The sequence below is a fragment of the Choloepus didactylus genome, chromosome 6, assembly GCF_015220235.1.
Source record: "Choloepus didactylus isolate mChoDid1 chromosome 6, mChoDid1.pri, whole genome shotgun sequence".
Classification (NCBI taxonomy): Eukaryota; Metazoa; Chordata; class Mammalia; order Pilosa; family Megalonychidae; genus Choloepus; species Choloepus didactylus.
Window position 1 is genome coordinate 64,158,089 of NC_051312.1, and position 17,562 is coordinate 64,175,650.

General features: G+C 43.1%; 1 protein-coding gene and 2 pseudogenes across 3 annotated transcripts in view; 2 read left to right on the forward strand and 1 right to left on the reverse strand.

Moving 5' to 3' along the window:
- The first annotated feature begins 2,492 nt into the window (after positions 1-2,492).
- LOC119536503 lies at positions 2,493-3,256 on the forward strand (annotated as a pseudogene).
- Positions 3,257-7,501: 4,245 nt separating this feature from the next.
- LOC119536959 lies at positions 7,502-9,173 on the reverse strand (annotated as a pseudogene).
- A 1,984-nt stretch (positions 9,174-11,157) lies between these two features.
- The window catches only part of PLEKHA7 (pleckstrin homology domain containing A7), a 256,736-nt gene continuing 250,331 nt past the window's right edge, over positions 11,158-17,562 (forward strand). For 2 of the 3 annotated variants that reach the window (XM_037839324.1, XM_037839323.1), the window contains exons 1-3: positions 11,158-11,502; positions 11,606-11,682; positions 11,772-11,829. In XM_037839324.1, coding sequence (XP_037695252.1) covers positions 11,285-11,502; positions 11,606-11,682; positions 11,772-11,829 — 353 coding nt within the window. In that variant the 5' untranslated portion in view covers positions 11,158-11,284. The remainder of the gene's footprint in view (positions 11,503-11,605; positions 11,683-11,771; positions 11,830-17,562) is intronic. The other variant, XM_037839325.1, reaches the window with a different exon arrangement.

Here is a 17,562-nt window from a genome sequence, read left to right on the forward strand (position 1 = left end):
TGCATGGTTTCCACCATCGGCAACTGCGGCCACTCCTGGGTTTTTTCCTTTTTTTTGTTTTTTAAAGAACCAGTCTGTCTCCAGCTGCCAACCCCTGGCTTCCCCACACCGCAGCATGGCTGCGGGTCTTCCAGCCAGCTTACTCGTTTTGGAACGCAGACTCCTGGTTACACCAAGTATATGGCCCCTGTGGTGCTAGGAGGCCTCATGCAACTGGCGCATTGCTGAAACTGGTACTCTGGGTCACCTTCTGTTTTTTTTCTAGTATTTTTCATGGAGATTTTTTTTGTCCTATCTCACCTAGCCACCATCTTAGGTTCTCTGTCCCCATTTTTCTACTCATCCATCCATACACTGGATAAAGGGAGTGTGATCCACAAGGCTTTCACAATCACACTGTCACCCCTTGTAAGCTACATTGTTATACAATCGTCTTCAAGAGTCAAGGCTACTGGGTTGCAGTTTGATAGTTTCAGGTATTTGCTTCTAGCTATTCCAATGCATTAAAACCTAAAAAGGGTTATCTATATAGTGCATAAGAGTGCCCACCAGAGTGACCTCTCAAATCCATTTGGAATCTCTCAGCCACTGAAACTTTGTTTCATTTCGCATCCCCCTTTTGGTCAAGAAGATGTTCTCAATCCCATGATGTTGGGTCCAGATTCATTTTCGGGAGTCATATCCTGTGTTGCTAGGGAGATTTACACCCCTGGGAGTCACATCCCATGTGGTTTGGGGATGGGGGTGCAGTGAGTTCACCTGCCGAGTTGGCTTAGCTAGAGAGAGAGGGCCACATCTGAGCAACAAAGAGGCACTCAGGGGGACACTCTTAGGCACAATTATAAGCAGGTTTAGCATCTCCTTTGCAGTAATGAACTTCGTAAGGGCCAGCCCCAAGATAGAGGGCTCGGCATACCAAACCGCCAGTCCTCAATGTTTGTGAGAACATCAGCAACAATCCAGGTGAGGAAGTCCAACACTTCCACATTTTCCCCCAGCTCCTCAGGGGGCCCCTGCGTATATATTTTTATTCTTTGCCCAAATTACATTGGGATGTGTCACTATTTCACACTAAACTATACAAACCTACCAGGCCTCACTTCCTATTCAAAGTTCCATATAATTATGGTTAAATTGTTTAGGAAATACAGATCCTGCGCTAAATAAACATCTCTTCCCTTGGTTTCACATGGAAGTTGAATTTTTAAAACACAGTATTATCCTTTACCCTTTTGCCTGATTTGCCCTAGTCCTAACCAGATATGCTTCATTCATATCTCTAAATGAAGTCTGGACTCTTTTTCAGCTTTTTTGATAGTTGCTGTGTGTGCTAATACTGACATTCATATCTGCCGAGCTCTAGCTCTGAGTTTCAGGTGTCACACAGATACCAAAGTTTCAGGGATCGATTAGGTTATACACAAAGGGATCAGCACATCAGAATCTGGAGATAGCCATTACAATTCAGGAATAGATGTGACTGCTGCAAGAGCTTACAATCTAGGGAGCGTTACAATAAGTGTTCCCCTGATAAGCTGTGCTCTATGATTCAATTCTGAGTTTACACATTGTAGTTAGTCCATCTTGGTGAGGCATTATAGTGTTTGCCTTTGTTTCTGAGGTATTTCACTCAAAATGCTGCCTACAGGATCCATTCACCTCCCGGCCTGTCTCACAGCTTCATTCCTTCTCGCAGTTGCTCAATATTCCACTGTATGCACACACAACCGTCCACCATTCTGTTCCTCAGTCGATGTACCCTCAAGCCACCTCCACCCATTGCAAATCATGAATACTGCCTCCATAAACACCAGTGTACAAATGTCCATTCATGTCCCTGCTCTTAGATCCTCTAAGTAAATGCCCCCTAATGAGGTTGTAGGACGTTATGGCACCCACATACTTAGCTTCTTGTGGAACCACTACACTGTCCTCTAAAAAGTCTACACCATTTGATAGCAATGGTTCTTAACCTTGGCTCAACATTGGAATCATCTGGGGAGACTTAAAATCATACCAATGCCACCCAACCCCAATTAAATTGCTTTGGATAGGGTCCAGGCGTTTTTAAAAAGCTCCCCAGGTAATTCTAATGAGCAGTAAAGTTTATAGGTACACAATGGAGTGACATGAAAAAGCTAGAAGAGAATTGTCCAGTAGAAATATGATGTGAGCCACAAAGATGGAAAGTAAGTTTCCTAGTAGTCACAATTTTAACAATATATTTTACTTAACTCAATATAGCTGAATATCATCTCAGCACATAATCAATATAAAAATTATAAATTATACATAAAACTACCATTATAATTTATTATAAATTGAAATTATATTTTAAATATAATTATAAAAATTATAAATGAGATAGTTACATTTTTATACTACATCTTCAAAATCTAGTATGGAGGATCTGCGGTGGGCTTGCTTCGGCTGCCTCTCGAGGCTGGTCTCCCTCGGTGTCTGACCGTGTGCTCCACTAGCTGTCGGGCACCATGGGGAAGCGGGACAATCGAGTGGTACTGCTAATGTCGTGACCTGAAGTTACCAAAGAAACCAGAAGGCCTGTATGAACCCAATAGCAATGGCCAGATCAAGGGGTCCAATCCAGTCTTCAGGGCCAACAATACAAGATTATCTGAATTGACCAAGGCCTACCTGGAAAGAAGTGAAAGAGCAACTAGAAAAGAAAAAGAAAGGCATTGGTTGAATTTGAAGAAAAAATGAATGAGAACTGGAAGAAAAAAACAGAAAAACTGCAGGGAGAAATTATGAAGTGGGAGTGAGAGCTCAGCCAAAAAAAGACAGAGAAAGAGAAAAGAAATCTGGTAGGTATTCATCATCTTCTTCATCATGGTCTGATTCTTCCAGCAGTTCTTCAGATTCTGAAGATGAGGATAAGAAACCATGGAAAAGAAGAAAGAAAAAGAAGAACCATTCATGCAGATCTTCAGAAAGTTCCATGTCAGAAACTGAATCAGACAGTAAGGATAGTTTAAAAAAGAAAAAGAAGTCAAAGGATTGAACTGAGAAAGAAAAGGACAATAAAGGACTCAGCAAAAAAAAAGAAAGATGTACCCCTTTATCATCTGAGTCCTTGTCAGAATCAGATTATATTGAGGAGATACGAGCAAAAAAGAAAAAAAGCAGTGAAGAACGAGAAAAAGCAACAGAGAAAACAAAAAAGAAAACGAAGCATAAGAAACACAGTAGGAAGAAGAAAAAGAAGGCTGCTAGTTCAAATCCTGATTCTCCATAACATTAAGAAAAATCAGGATTCCCTTAAAGACAAAGTGCAATGTCTAAGGAAATTTCAGCTGTGAAAATTATGACATATTTACTTAAATGCATGATTTTTCTTGTTTTTAGAATTATTCCTGGACTTTCAGTAGCCACTCAGATGCTGCTGTGTGAAAGGGCCATAATTGTTGCCTGCTGCCTGAACATCTTTTTTTTAACTTTCAGTGCTGAAAGGCTCTGGGAGATAATACACGGCAGTTGTACTAGTGGTTCAGATACTTAGGGATAAAGTGGATATTTTTGACTATAATTACCTAATTATAAAGCAACAGAAATCGAATCTGAATACATCTTTAAGATGGTATCAGAAATATCCAAACAACTTCAGTTAGTGTTTTTGAGGTAGGGATTACATTGATATTCCAAAATCCTGATTCTGTAAATTAAATGTATTTTAATTTTTTTCTCCTTGTATACTTTTTATTTACCTGGGGAAGGAACTTTTAGATTGTGGGTGGGAGGGGAGGTTGCTATCTCTTTAGCTAGCAGAATAGTGTGCTTTTGATCCTCACACATCCTAGTTTTGTGGATGCAGCAGCCGTGCTTCCTGGGGAGGTCAGAGCTGGATACCAGCAATCTCGCCCTTTATTAAGCTTAGTGACATCCTTGGACTCTGTCATATGCTGCCTTGAATGAACCAGAAAAATGGCCTTGTGCAGCATGAGAAAGCCCCAAAAGCTCTGGAATTTACCTCTACTTCAATAATTTTGAATATTTTTTAGCATTACAATGTGTTCTGTCATGTGAATTTATTTTGACGATACTTTGGCTTTGGAAAGAAATCATTTCAAATAAACAGTGGTACTTTTTGAATTAGACAGATAAAAGATTCTAAAATGCATGTTTTATACTGTTAAGTTTTAACCAGTCAGGAAGATTTTACGTAACCAGTATAGTTTTTTTTATTTATTTATTTTCTTTTGGTATGAATTTTGTTTGGGCCAAAATGTTTAGTTTTTGTAACTCCTTACTCTTGCTATATTAAGTTCATTACTGTGTTTAATGGCATACTTGCAGAGATATATAGCATGTAAAAAGCAGGTTTTGATATTTTTCTTTAATCAGCTTCGTACTGAAGCTGAGACTTACCATAAGCAAGTTGAGTGGCAGTCTCGGTATGCTGTGTCTTGTTACATAAAGTTATTGCCAGAATCTTAGTAAATATGATGTTTTAAAAGTCTGTTGTGTTTGCATATTAATAAAAACTATGACAAGTTAAATTTAAGTGAGAAATATAAAAAAAATCTAGTATGTATTTTATAATTAGAACACATTAATTTAGACTAGCTATAATTTAAGTACTCAATACTCATGTGTGACTAATGGCTACTGTTTTGGGTGGTGCAGCGCTAGAATATACAAGATGGATATTTTTAAAAGACTATTTTTTTTTTTTAGCAGTTTTAGGTTTATAAAAAAATTGCACAGAAAGTACAAAGAGTTCCCATATGGCTCCTTCCCCTTATATCAGTTTCTCCTGTTATAACATCGTGCATTAGTGTGGTACATTTGTTGCAATTGATGAACCAACATTGATACACTATTATTAAATAGAGTCCATAGTTTACATTAGGGTTCATTTTTTGTGTAGTACAATTCTATGGGTTTTGACAAATGCATACTGTCATGTATTCATCATTACAATATCATACAGAATAGTTCCACTGCCCTAAAAACGCCCTGTGTCCCACTGTCATCCCCTCACCCCTCCTCTTGAACTCCTGGCAACCACTGATATTCTTACTATCTCCATCGTTTTGTCTTTTCCAAACTGTTATGTAGTTGGAATCAGAGTATGTAGCTTTTTTCTGACTTGCTTCTTTCTCTTAGCTCTACACATTTAAGGTTGCTCCATGTCTTTTTTGCAGCTTGATAGCTCATTTCTTTTTATTGCTGAACAATACTCCATTGTATAGATGTATCACAGATTGTTTATCCAATCACCTATTGAAGGACATCTTTGTTGTTTCGAATTTTGGGCAATTATGAGTAAAGCTGCTAGAAACATTCATGTGCAGGCTTTTGTGTGGACATAAGTTTTCAACTCATAAACACCTAGGCGTGTGGTTGCTGGATCATATGGCAAGCCTATATTTAGCTTTATAAGAAACTGCCAGACTGTCCTCCATAATGGCTGTACCATTTTGCATTCCCACCAGCAATGAATGAGAGTTCTTGTTGCCCCACATCTTCTCCAGCATTTGGTGTGGTTTGAGTTTTGGATTTTAGTCATTCTAATAGACGTGTAGTGGCATCTTGTTTTTATTTGCAATTCTCTTATAATATATTATGTTGAGTAGCTTTTCATATGCTGATTTGCCATCTGTATATCTTTTTTGGTGATGTGTTCAGATCTTTTGCCCATTTTGTAATTGGACTGTTTGTTTTCTTATTGTTTAGGTTTAAGAGTTCTTTGTATATTTTGTACACAAGTGCTTTATCAAGTAAGGTCTTGCAAATAGTTTCTCCCAGGCTGTCTTGTCTTTTCATTTTTTTAACAAACTCTTTTGCAGAACAGATGTTTTTAATTTTAATGAAGTCCAACTTATTTTTTCTTTTGGTGCTTTTGGTGTTATATCTAAAAACTCACTGCCAAACCCAAGGTCACCTATATTTTCCCGTTATTTTTGAGAAATTTTATAGTTTTGTGTTTTATATTTAGGCCTATGATCCATTTTTAGTTAATTTTTCTGAAAGTAAGATCTCTGTCTAGATTCATTTTTGTTTGTTTGCTTTTGGATGTACAGCTCAGCACCATTTGTTGAAAAGTCCATCTTTTTTCCATTGAATTGCCTTTGCTCCTTTGCCAAAGATCAGTTGCCTGTATTTGTGTGTGTCTATTTCTAGGCTCTCTATTCTGTTCCATTGATCTATTTGTCTATTCTTTTGCCAATACCACTCTGTCTTGATCACTGTAGATTTATAGTAAGTCTTGAAGTTGTTGAGTGTCAGTCCTCTGACTTTATTCTTCCTTATTATTGTACTGGCTTTTCAGTATAGACATCTTTGCCAATCATTTATTGCATTATGTTACTAGCAATGGCAAGAATTTCTAAATCTTACAAAGATACTAGAGTGTATGCATTGCTTTTATTGCTGCTTTTAAATTTACATGTTTAAATTTTAAACATTATTTCTTGGTAAAGCTTTATGGTTTTCATCATATAGGTTTTGCACATACATATTGCATATTTTTTTCATTATGGGTATTTTTGAGTTGTTTATATATTTGCCACCATAATCATGGGGAATTAAGTCCAATAACTGGTCACTGAGCTACTTATTTTTGTGACATTATCTTGTTCTTGAATTCCCTTATAGAGTCTGGGGTTTTTCTCTACTTTTTTTTTTTTTAATTCATTTTTATTGAGATATATTCACATACCAAGCAGTCATACAAAGCGTACATTCTGTCATTCACAGTACCATTATATAGTTGTGCATTCATCACCAAAATTAATTTTTGAACATTTTCGTTGCCACACACACAAAAATAATAAGAATAAAAATTCAAGTGAAAAAGAACAATTAAAGTAAAAAAGAACACTGGGTGTTTTGTTTTTTTTTTGCCCCCATTTTTCTACTCATTTATCCATACACTGGACAAAGGGGAGTGTGGTCCATATGGCTTTCCTAATCACATTGTCACCCCTCATAAGCTACATTTTCATACAATCATCTTCAAGATTCATGGGTTCTGGGTTGTAGTTTGATAGTTTCAGATATTTACTGCTAGCTATTCCAATTCATTAGAACGTAAAAGGGTTGTCTATACTGTGCATAAGAGTGCCCATCAGACTGACCCCTTGGCTCCATTTGGAATCTATCTGCTACTGAAGCTTATTTCATTTCCTTTCACATCCCCCTTTTGGTCAAGAAGATGTTCTCCATCCCACGATGCTGGGTCTAGATTCCTCCCCAGGAGTCATATCCCACGTTGCCAGAGGGATTCACTCCCCTGGGTGTCAGATCCCAATGTAGTGGGTAGGGCAGTGATTTCACCTGCCAAGTTGGCTTAGCTAGAGTTTTCTGTACTTTTTAAGGCATTATGTCATATTGTCTGTGAATAAAGATAATTTAATTCCTTCCCAATAGTTAAATCTCTCATTTCTGTTTTCGGTTTTATTATGTTGGCCAGAACGTCTGAGGTAACATTAAATAATAGGTGTGCTGGTTATTATTTTTTTAATGGGAATATTTTTAATGTTCCATTGTTAATGTTTATGTAGGTCTGAGATACTCACAAAAGAAACATCTGTTTATTTGTAATTTTCTAACTTTTTTTAAATTTTTTATTTTGAAAGAATTATAGATTTGCTGGAAGTTGCAAAGATAGTACAGAAAGGTCCTATATAACCTCACCCAGTTACCTCCAATGGTTACATCTTATATAACTACAGCACAATATAAAAATGAGGAAATTGACATTGGTATAATGTATGCATAGAGTTCTGTCATTTTTTCACGTGTAGATTTGTGTGACTACCATAGCAATCAGGATACAGAACTATTCCATCACCACAAAGATCTCCCTCATGTTGCTCCTTTATTGTCACACCTACCCCTCCTTACGCCATCCCAATTGCTGGCAACCACTCATCAGTTTTCCATCTCTATAATTTTTTTTTTAGTTCAATAATGTTACATAAATGGAATTTCAGCATGTGACCTTTTAGTTTCACTCAGCATGGTGTCTTGTGATTCACAAGTTGTTGCATTTATCAGTAGCTTTTTCCTTTTTATTGCCAAGTAGCATTCCACAGTATGGATGTCCCAGTTTGTTTAACCGTTTATCTATTGTAGGACATTTTGTTCGTTCCAGGTTTTGGCTATTACAAATAAAGCTGTTATGAACAATTATATATATAGGTTTTTGTGTGGACATACATTTTCATTTCTCTGGGATAAATGATCAGGAGTGCAATTGCTGGGTCATAAGGTATGCGTATGTTTATTTTTTTTAAGAAACTGTCAAACTATTTTCCAGCGTGGCTGTAACATTTCATATTCTCACTAGCAGTATATGAAGGATACAATTTCTCTGCATGCTCACCAGTATTTGATTTTGTTGCTATTTTTAACTTCTAACATAATTTTTTAAATGAGTGATGGGCATTGGGTATTATCAAATGTGTCTTTTGCTATTATTGAGATAATGTCACAGTATCTATCAGTATCTACTGATGAATAGTATTATTTTATTTGATAATCACCTGTTAGTTTTCATCCACAGTGACTGTCTGTAGGTTTTTGAAAATGGTGACAGGTACATAGGTAACTAAAATAGAGAGCCTGTTTGGTGATTCTTCATCCTCATTATGTTTTCTGGACAGCTGTACACAGATACGGTATGGGACATTCCTTATTCCACTGACCCAGGCAGCTCTGTTGAGCCTGGTGTCATGTGCACATCTTGCGTCCCCATCTCCTTTAAGGCAAACTTTCTGATTGCTTTGAGTGCCCAAGCAGTGTGCTTCTTGAAGACCACCCATGGGTGTGCTTATAAATGCTGATGGCATACTCTCTGGGCACCACCTCATGGGTGGCAGGATGGCCCTTCTTCTTCTTGCCCTTCTTTGCAGAGCCATTCTGCTTGGACCAGGTTGAAAAGGAAGAACACAAAATATCGTGTTACTTATATATCTCTATCTATCTATCTATCTATAAATTTCAAATGACAAAAATATCACACAGTACAAAAAGTAGCACAAGGGGAAATCTCCCATCCCTATCACTGAGTTTCCCTCCCCAGAAGCAACCACTTTACTTATTTCTTATGTTTTAATCTAGAAACTACATCTGTTATTAACAGTAGCATATCATATTCACAGTTCTGCATCTTGTCTTTTCACTTAATATCTTACAGACCATTCCATGTCACTAGAGATTTATCTCACCCTTTTAACAGCTGCATATTGTAGGAATATGTCACAATTTAATTTATCTGTTTCCTTGGATAGACATTTAGGTTGTTGCCAGTCTTTTGTAATTGTTGACCATGCTGCAGTGAATATTTAGTATACCAGTCTTGTGTCCCCGTGTGAGCACTAATGTAGGATAAATTCCTTGTAGTGGAATTGCTACGTCAAAGTTATATGCGTTACATTCTGATAGCTCTTGCCACATTGAGCTACACTTTCTTGCCACATTTCACTGACAATGAACAAGAATGCCTTTCTCCATAATGTGTACCTTGGCCAATTTGATATCCAAAAAAATAGCATCTTAATTTTAATGTGCATTTCTCCTATATTATGCAGTGATCAAGTATCTTTTCAATAATTTAAAGGCCACTAGCATTTCTTCTCTATGAACTCTGTGTTCATGTCCTTTCCCCATTTATTGTATTAGTTTAAATTAATGTTTAACAATAAAAATATGACTTTCCTAATATCATTTGCTCAAGAACCTCCTCAGAGGCAAGAGGCTCCTTCAGATAGACAGATGTTCAGGGTGCTACACAATCACACGCAGCTCCCTCTTCTAACTCATAACCACCCCTTTCCCCAGTACCACTATCTATTCCCGAGGAAGGGTCCCTCTATGTACTCCTCAGCATCCTGCACCCCTTCCACAAATGTGTCTGCTCTCCCATTCCTCCCCTCTGGGGAACTGGCCTCCAGGTTAAACCCGACCAGTCCTTCAGAAGCAAGCTTAATTCCACCTCCTCCAGAAGCCTTTCTGAATAACTGTTTCCCACACTGCATACAGTCTCATTTTCACGTGAGCCTGGAAGGCTGGGCCTGGCACTTGCCCGGAGCCAGCTTCCTGCTCTGTCCACGCTCAGTGTGCTGGTGTGTCTGAGTGCCGAGTGTTTCCTTCACTCATTTGACATTTATTGAAAGCATATGTGAGCCAGACACTAGTCCAGGTGCTGTTCCAGGTGCTGGGGATATGCCAGTGTATGAGGCAGTCTAGGCCTCTCTTGACATCCACTGACATCTTATAAGGTCTGTGGGTGTGGATGGGGGACGAATAGTGTACAACAAACAAACAAGGCAATAAACAGACACACACAAATAAGAACATCAATTAAGTGCAAATAAGTAATGGAATAGAGAGTGAAAGGAGGGGAGGAATCTCCTTTGAACTGAAGGGTCCAGCAATGGCTCCCTGGGGGATGAGGTAAGAGCAGACACCTGAACATAAGCTGCCAGCCGTGTAAAGAGCCTTGTAGAGCCCGGACTAAAGGCCCCGCCTGGCTCATCTGCTCTTTCAAATTTGGTCGAGGTACAGGCTCAGCCCCCAGCACTCCTCCTTTCTGTTACTTGGACAGGAATTGAAAGCAAAAGCTGGTGAGCCCTGCAACCTCAGGTGTGAGTAGGGTGGAGGGGGACCTTCGTCCTCCTGCTTCATATCCCAGCTGCGAACTTACAAAAACTCCCGTAGCCCACCTGAACGGATCACGGGGCCCGAGTTGACCGGCTCCAGGGTGCGCAGGTGCAGCCAGGCATTAACAGAGCACCTACTAGGTGCCAGAGTCTAAGCAAGCACTTTATACCACTGTAATCCCATGTAATCTACACAATAATTCCATGTAGTACTGATGATTAGCTTTATTTTACCGAGGAAGGAACTGAAGCCCGGAAAATGGAAGTGACCTGTTTAGGGCTGTGTGGTTCAGAAAGAAGTACAGTTCCCCGGAAAAGAAATTCTGCTGTGGGATTGGGGAGAAACTTACTGGGGCACGCGGGGTGCGCGACTGTTCAGAGTTTGTCCGGTCCAGCCGCGGGACCCCAGCTGCCACGGCACCCCCAACAGCAACACATCTCCAACCCCGCCCTCGGGGCCTCGGGGCCTCCGGGGCCAAGGGGCGTGCGGCCGGCGCGCCCGGGCCGGCGGGGTGGGGGCGGGGAAGGCGCGGGGACAAAGGCCGCCGCCGCCGCGCTCTGGCCGGCCCGTGCGCCGCGAACTGCTGGGGCCGGGCTGGGACTCCGGGCGTCCCGGACCTCAAAGCGCGCTCGCGCCCCGAGGAGCCCGCGCGGCGATGGAGCTCTCCGGGGAGCTGCAGGGGCCAGCGCAGGGCCAGCCCGCCTGCCCGCCGCCCGCGCCGCCCCCGCCGCCCCCTCCTCTGCCCCCTCCTCCCCGCCCCGCGGCGGCGCCTCCGCGCTCGGGGAACATGGCGGCGGCGGCGGTCGGACGGGACACTTTACCTGAGCACTGGTCCTACGGCGTGTGCCGGGACGGCCGCGTCTTCTTTATCAAGTACCTCCCGGGAATGCGGGGATGTGGGCAGGGGCGGGGGCCTCAGCGTGCCGGCGTCCCTCGGGCGACGGCGGCGCTAACAGGTGCACCTCTCTCCCCGCAGTGACCAGCTCCGCTGCACCACCTGGCTGCACCCGCGCACCGGGGAGCCCGTCAACTCGGGCCACATGATCCGCTCAGGTGGGCTACGGGCCGGCAGGGTGGGCGCGCTCGGGAGCCGCGCGTCGCGGGGGCCCAAGTTTGACCCGACTTTTCTTGTGTTTCCGCAGACCTGCCCCGCGGCTGGGAGGAGGGCTTCACGGAGGAGGGCGCCAGCTACTTCATCGAGTGAGTGAGTTGGGGATGCGGCTGCCGCGCCGGGGCCTGGGGGGCCTGGCCGGGCTCGCACCTGTGCGGCAGGGGGCCCAGGCGGGTTCCCGCCGGGCGCCCCCTGCCCCTCCCTCTTCCCCTGGGCGCCGGGCGAATTGGCGCGCACAGCGCCGCGGCCGCACTCGTAGGGTGTTTTTGTGTGCCGGGGTTGTGAGGCGGGATCCGAGAGAAGGCGGGGTGGAGTCCGCATCTCCGTTTTGGGAGCGGGGCGGAGGTCGGGGGCGCGCGACTGGGATCCCGCCGGCTGCGGGGGCAGAGGCTGCCGACTCTGCGTCCTGGACCTTGCAATCCGGCGGGATTCGGGAGCTGAATTTGAGGGGCCGGACACACCTCCCCGCCCGATCTGCGCGGAGAGGAGTGGGTGCGCAGACCGGGATGGGGCGAGGGGTGAAGAGAGTAGAACAAGGAGTTCGGCCCGGGATACCGGGCCTGAAGGGGCGACCGAGGAAATTTCGCTTGGGGAGGCCTTCCCCTTTGGCCCTGTGCTCTGGGACCGTCGTGGCGAGTCGGAACCGTTCCCCTCCCCCACCTCCGGCGGCCTGTGGGGAGAGGTAGGGTGGGGAGGGGAACCGATCAACCAATAAAAGTCTTCGAACACTCTCTTTAGTCGGTGCTGAACGGGACACTCCTGCCTCCGCTAGTCAAGTGGTAGGTTTTCCGCAAAAACCTTGGAGCGTTGCTCCACTGGCCAGGTTAGCATAGCAGATCTGGGTGTGTAGATGAGATCGAGGGGTATTACGTCCAAGCGCCGTCCACTAGTGTTTTTACTTTTCACTCCAGGACATGTACCTGGGCTAAAGCTTTCTTACTTTGTCAGCTCCTTAGTGAGCACCATAAGGGCAGAAACTGCTTTTGATCCTTTGCCCCAGTGTCTGGCACAGAGTAGGCACTCGGTAAATGTTTGTTCACTGAATGAATGAACCAGCCAAAGGTCTTGGTGGTGGGCTGACTAATACTGGGAGTACTTTCCTGACTGTAAAGTCAGAATTCCCTTTTCACCAACTTGAAAATATTGTTAATTAGTAGTGAAGCAGCATATTTGAAGCTGGGATGGGCCCAGAAAACCTCGGAACCTCCCTCCCAGATTTGGACTCTTACAGGAGCTCCCACACTTGTTAGTTGGTTGAAATACTGATGAAAGACTGGGGTCTGGCCATGGTCCTGTTGTCCTGCCTGGCTGTGTTGTGAAGGGGGGTGGGGTGGGGCGGTTGGCTGAGAGTCAGAAACTCTCTGTTAGTGGGCTCATAACTGGGTCAGCTGTTATTTATTAATCTCCCCCTATGTGCCAGCATCATAGCCCTAGGTATTGGGACCACAGAAGTGAACAACATAGATGAGGTCCAAGCGCTCATGGAGCTTGCAATCTTGTTGTGTATATGGTGCAAATAGTAAATAAACAGTGTTAACTACTATGCAGAAAATTTAAATAAAGTAATGTGATAACAAGTGTCTACTAGCTTAGTGGAATTGGGAGATCAGGGATGGTTTTTCTGAATATGTGACCTTTAAGCTAAAATTTGGATGACAATGATGATAAGATGGAAAAGGATTCCAGGAAGAGGGAGCAGCCAGTGCAAGTGCCTAAGGCACAAAATGCCTCATGTTCAAGGAGCAGAGGGGCCAGTGTGGCTAGAAAATGGTGAACAAGGGAGAAAGTGGTATGAGGAGGGATCAGAGGTAGAAGAAGAGAGAATAATGTAAGTCTCTGTGAGCCAGGGTAAAGAGCTTTTAAACTTTATTCTAAGCCCAGCAAGAAGTCAGTGGAGGGTTTTAAGTAGTGATTTGATTTGCACTTTTAAAAAGATCACTCTACCTTCTGTGATGAGAAAGGACTGTAGGTGGACAACTGTAGGGAGGCAGGAGAGCAGCAGGAGACCGTTGCTATAGTCCAGGCAAGAGCTGATGGTGGCTTGACTGAGGATGGTGGCACTGGAGATGGAGAAGTGGTCAGATTCAGGTTACATTTAGGAAGTAGAATCTACAGACCTTCATCCCAGATGAGTTGTGGTCTGTGAGGGAAAAAGAATCACATGACGGCTAGGTTTGGGGTGGAGGAGAATCATGAAAACTCATTTTGCCCTGTTACATTTGAGATGTGCATATACCATATAGTGAGGTGTATGAATCTGAAGCATGGGGGAGGAAGACTGAAGTGGGTGTTATAGGGTATTATTGGGTATTATTAGGTACTCAAGGCCAGGGGATTGGAAGGGAATGTAGACAGAGAAGACAACTAAGCTTGGGACATGGCAGCATCTGAAAGTTGGGAAAAGGCACAGATCCAGCAAAGGAGACTGAGAAGGTAGGAAGCTAGGAGGAAACTCAGGAGAATGAGTAGACATAGACACTTAAAGTTACAGTAAAGCCTGAATGGAGTAGGTGGAAGAGAAAATATGAGGAGAGAAAACGGAGTCAGTATGTAAAGGCTAATCTTTCAAGTAGTTTTGGGGGGAAGTGGAGTTGAGTTATTATCTGGTAACTGGAGAGTGATGTGGGTTTAAAGGAGGATTTTTTTTTGCCTTTTTTTTTTTTTTCTAGTGGGAGGTTCTAGAGCAATGGGAGTGATCCAGTGGTGAGGAAGAAAGGGATGATACAGAAAAGAGATGAGACAGTTGATGGAGTGGAGATCCTGAGTAGGTGAGAGGGATGGGATCCAGAGCATAAATCTCTGCTGGGCTCAGACAGGAGCAGACACTTTTGCCAGGAAGAAAGGCTCTAAGCACTGGTGCCAGTGCAAGGAGGTAGTAGGTTTGGTGTGGGGAGAGGAGGGTGTTCCTGTGGAATGGTTTCTGGCTTTTCTGTGAAGTACTAGGCAAACCCTAGAGCTGGGTTCCTGGGGGTGTGTGTAGACTTCAAGCCACAGTCGCAGCCTCCCGCCCTTCTCTTGCTGACTCTTCTATGACAACTCTGTAAAGTCCCTGCTGATTAATAAGTTCTACCCCCAGGGCCTTGCTGAAACCTCCCAGATCTGGGGGAAAGCAGTATGTGACAGCATCCCCTGCCATCGGAGGCAGACCATGTGGGGAGGCAGCTGATTTTATTTTCTACCTTATTCTGTGACAATTTCTTGGGTGACTAATTAATTGTTCTCCTTTTCCCCACCTTAAAAATGTTTTGGTTTCAGTTTGCTTTCTCAGATTTGCTGTGAGCATTTTTGATTGTTTGAATTTGCTATGAACATTTTTGAATGTTTGAGATTGATCTCTCTCTCTCTGTCTCTCTCTCTCTCTCTGTGTGTGTGTGTGTGTGTGTGTGTGTGTGTGTGTGTATGTCCTCCTTTACTATGGCTCCGTAAGTAAAAGGGACAAAGCTTTGTCACAGCTAATTTTTTTTCCCCGATTGATCTTTGGACTGAAAAATTCTGCATCAGTTGCTTCTGGTATTTAGTAGATGTTTTAATACTCTCCCGAGTCCATTTCTTGAAGTAGAAAATCTTGAGCTAAGGCAGATGGATTTTAGTTTTGGTTTCTGTACTTTTGGTTCAATTTTGGATTAATGAGGGGCAAAACGTGAGGAATCTACACCTGCTTTTCCCAGTTCTCCCAATGCCGACATTCCCTTTAAGACTTTTTGTTCACTAGGATTTCTCTATTTTCCCATGAGTCCCCCTCAGCCAGGTAGCAAGGTGTAACAGTAATTGTAGCAATAGTGTCATTAATGGCAACAATAATGGTAGTAGCGATTACATAATAGCCTAATTGTGTTAGTGTGCAGGGGCTGCTACTACAGACACCACACAATGGTTGGCTTAAACAACAGGAACTTATTGGCTCACAGTTTTGGAGGCTTGAAGTCCAAAATCAAGTTGTCACTAAGGCCATGTTTTCAACAAAGTCTGTGGAGTTCCGGTGATGGCACTCCTCCAACACATGGAGTGCTCTCTCTCTCTCTCTGGCTTCTATTTCTGGTGTCTTCTGATTTGTGGTTTTTACTTCTGTGTCCAATTTCCTTTGCTTATAAAGACTTCAGGCCTGTGGACTGAGGCCCACCCTGATTCGCCTCATCTAAATAGTGGGGGAGTGGGCAGCTGAGAACCTGTCTGCAGGAACAGGGAATCAGGACTGGCATGAGCTAAGGCTCCAAGTCCCCTAACCACCTTAAGATGGATCACTCTTCTGAAGATAATGCCAGATATGTTTAGGATGTACGTTTGTGTGTTCAGCAAACCCATTTTCCAGACTGAAATTAAAGGGAGAAAGGAGTTGGAGAGGGAAGGCTGAACTGGGTGTGCCAGAGGTCCAGGTGAGGATCCTGGAGTCCTAACTGGCTTTAGAAACCAAGCCTAGAGGCCCATCAGGAAAGCTAGTGAATGCTGGATGGCCCAGGAAGCCACCCTTTCAAGGCCACCCACGGATCTGTCTTATCTGCCATGTTTCCCTTCCTAGACAAATGTCAAACTGTACGTTAGTGACATTATTCTTGGAGAGTCTCAGCCTGTCGGTTCGTTTATTTGTCACCTTTCTTACCAAGGTGCTGCTGGGAACAACAGTCCCGCAAACTTTATTTAAAACTGGAAAGCAACCATCCTGCAAAGGATTTCTGGGAAACTAGCAGCTAACATATGTCTAAAACTAATTCTGAGATCTCTTGTTGTTGAAGGTTAAGGAAAGGTTCTTCCAGTGTGGCAAGTTTTGGCATAATCCCACACTTTGCATTTCATTTCCTGGTTGTTTTGTCAAGGGTGAAAGCTGGCTGGCTCATGGATTTAAACATTAGGTTCTGTGTGAAAGGAATAAGAGTTGGTGTGGTATAGAAAGCCAAAGGAAGGATTAAGAGCTATAATTTGTTCTAAGGTCTTTAAAACCATCCCGGAAAAGAGCTGGGAAAACCTCTTTAAGAAAAATGGTACCAAGTTGCTTCACAGGCCTTTCTCTCACAGAAGGAGCATATTTTAGAGAAAGAGGACAGTTGCTTGCTGGTGGGGGGAGATGTGACCCCCGGTTTGTGGTGCTATGTGTCTGAAGAGGCAATGTGTAAGTTTCTTGGGTATTATTGGTGTTCTTTCCATTCTCTTTTTCATTTATGGAAATAAATTTTGGGCTTCCTTAATCAAGGACTTCGGAGAAAGAAGATTATTTAAGACATGGAATATTTGGTGATTTAATGGGGTACCTGCTCCAGTTTTCTCTCTCCTCAGAGGAGAGCCTGGGTTTGAATCTTTTTTTCTTAGCATCAGATAGCAGCATCTCAGTAAACTGGCATGGTATCTTAAGTAAACACTGGCAGAGGGGAAAACTGGAAGAATGTGGTTTCATTTGCCTGCTGCTTTTAAGTGGCTGTCAAAACATTTACTTTTTGTTTTTCTGAAATGAGAAGTTTTTTGTGTTAATGTTTTACTGTTTACAGAGTGCTTCACAAACGTTATCTGGTTTGAGCCTCACAATTATCATAATTTTTTATGCAGAAATTTGGGCTCAGAGGGGTAAAGAGACTTCCCTAGAGTCACGTGCTCTGTTAGTTCAGCCTTTTCAGCGTTCAAGCAAGAGGCATGGACATGTTCCCTCAGACCAGGATTTCTCAGACTTTTCAGCCAAAGCCCTAATGACAGAAGAGAGTGAAGGCCAACCCACCTGGGAGATGGGATGGCAGAAAATGTCATCAGAATGTTGATTCTGTCCCCAAATTCTTGTAGACTTTACTCTCAATTTAATTTATTATAAAATCCCCTCTCATATCTTCTGTTAAGAGCAA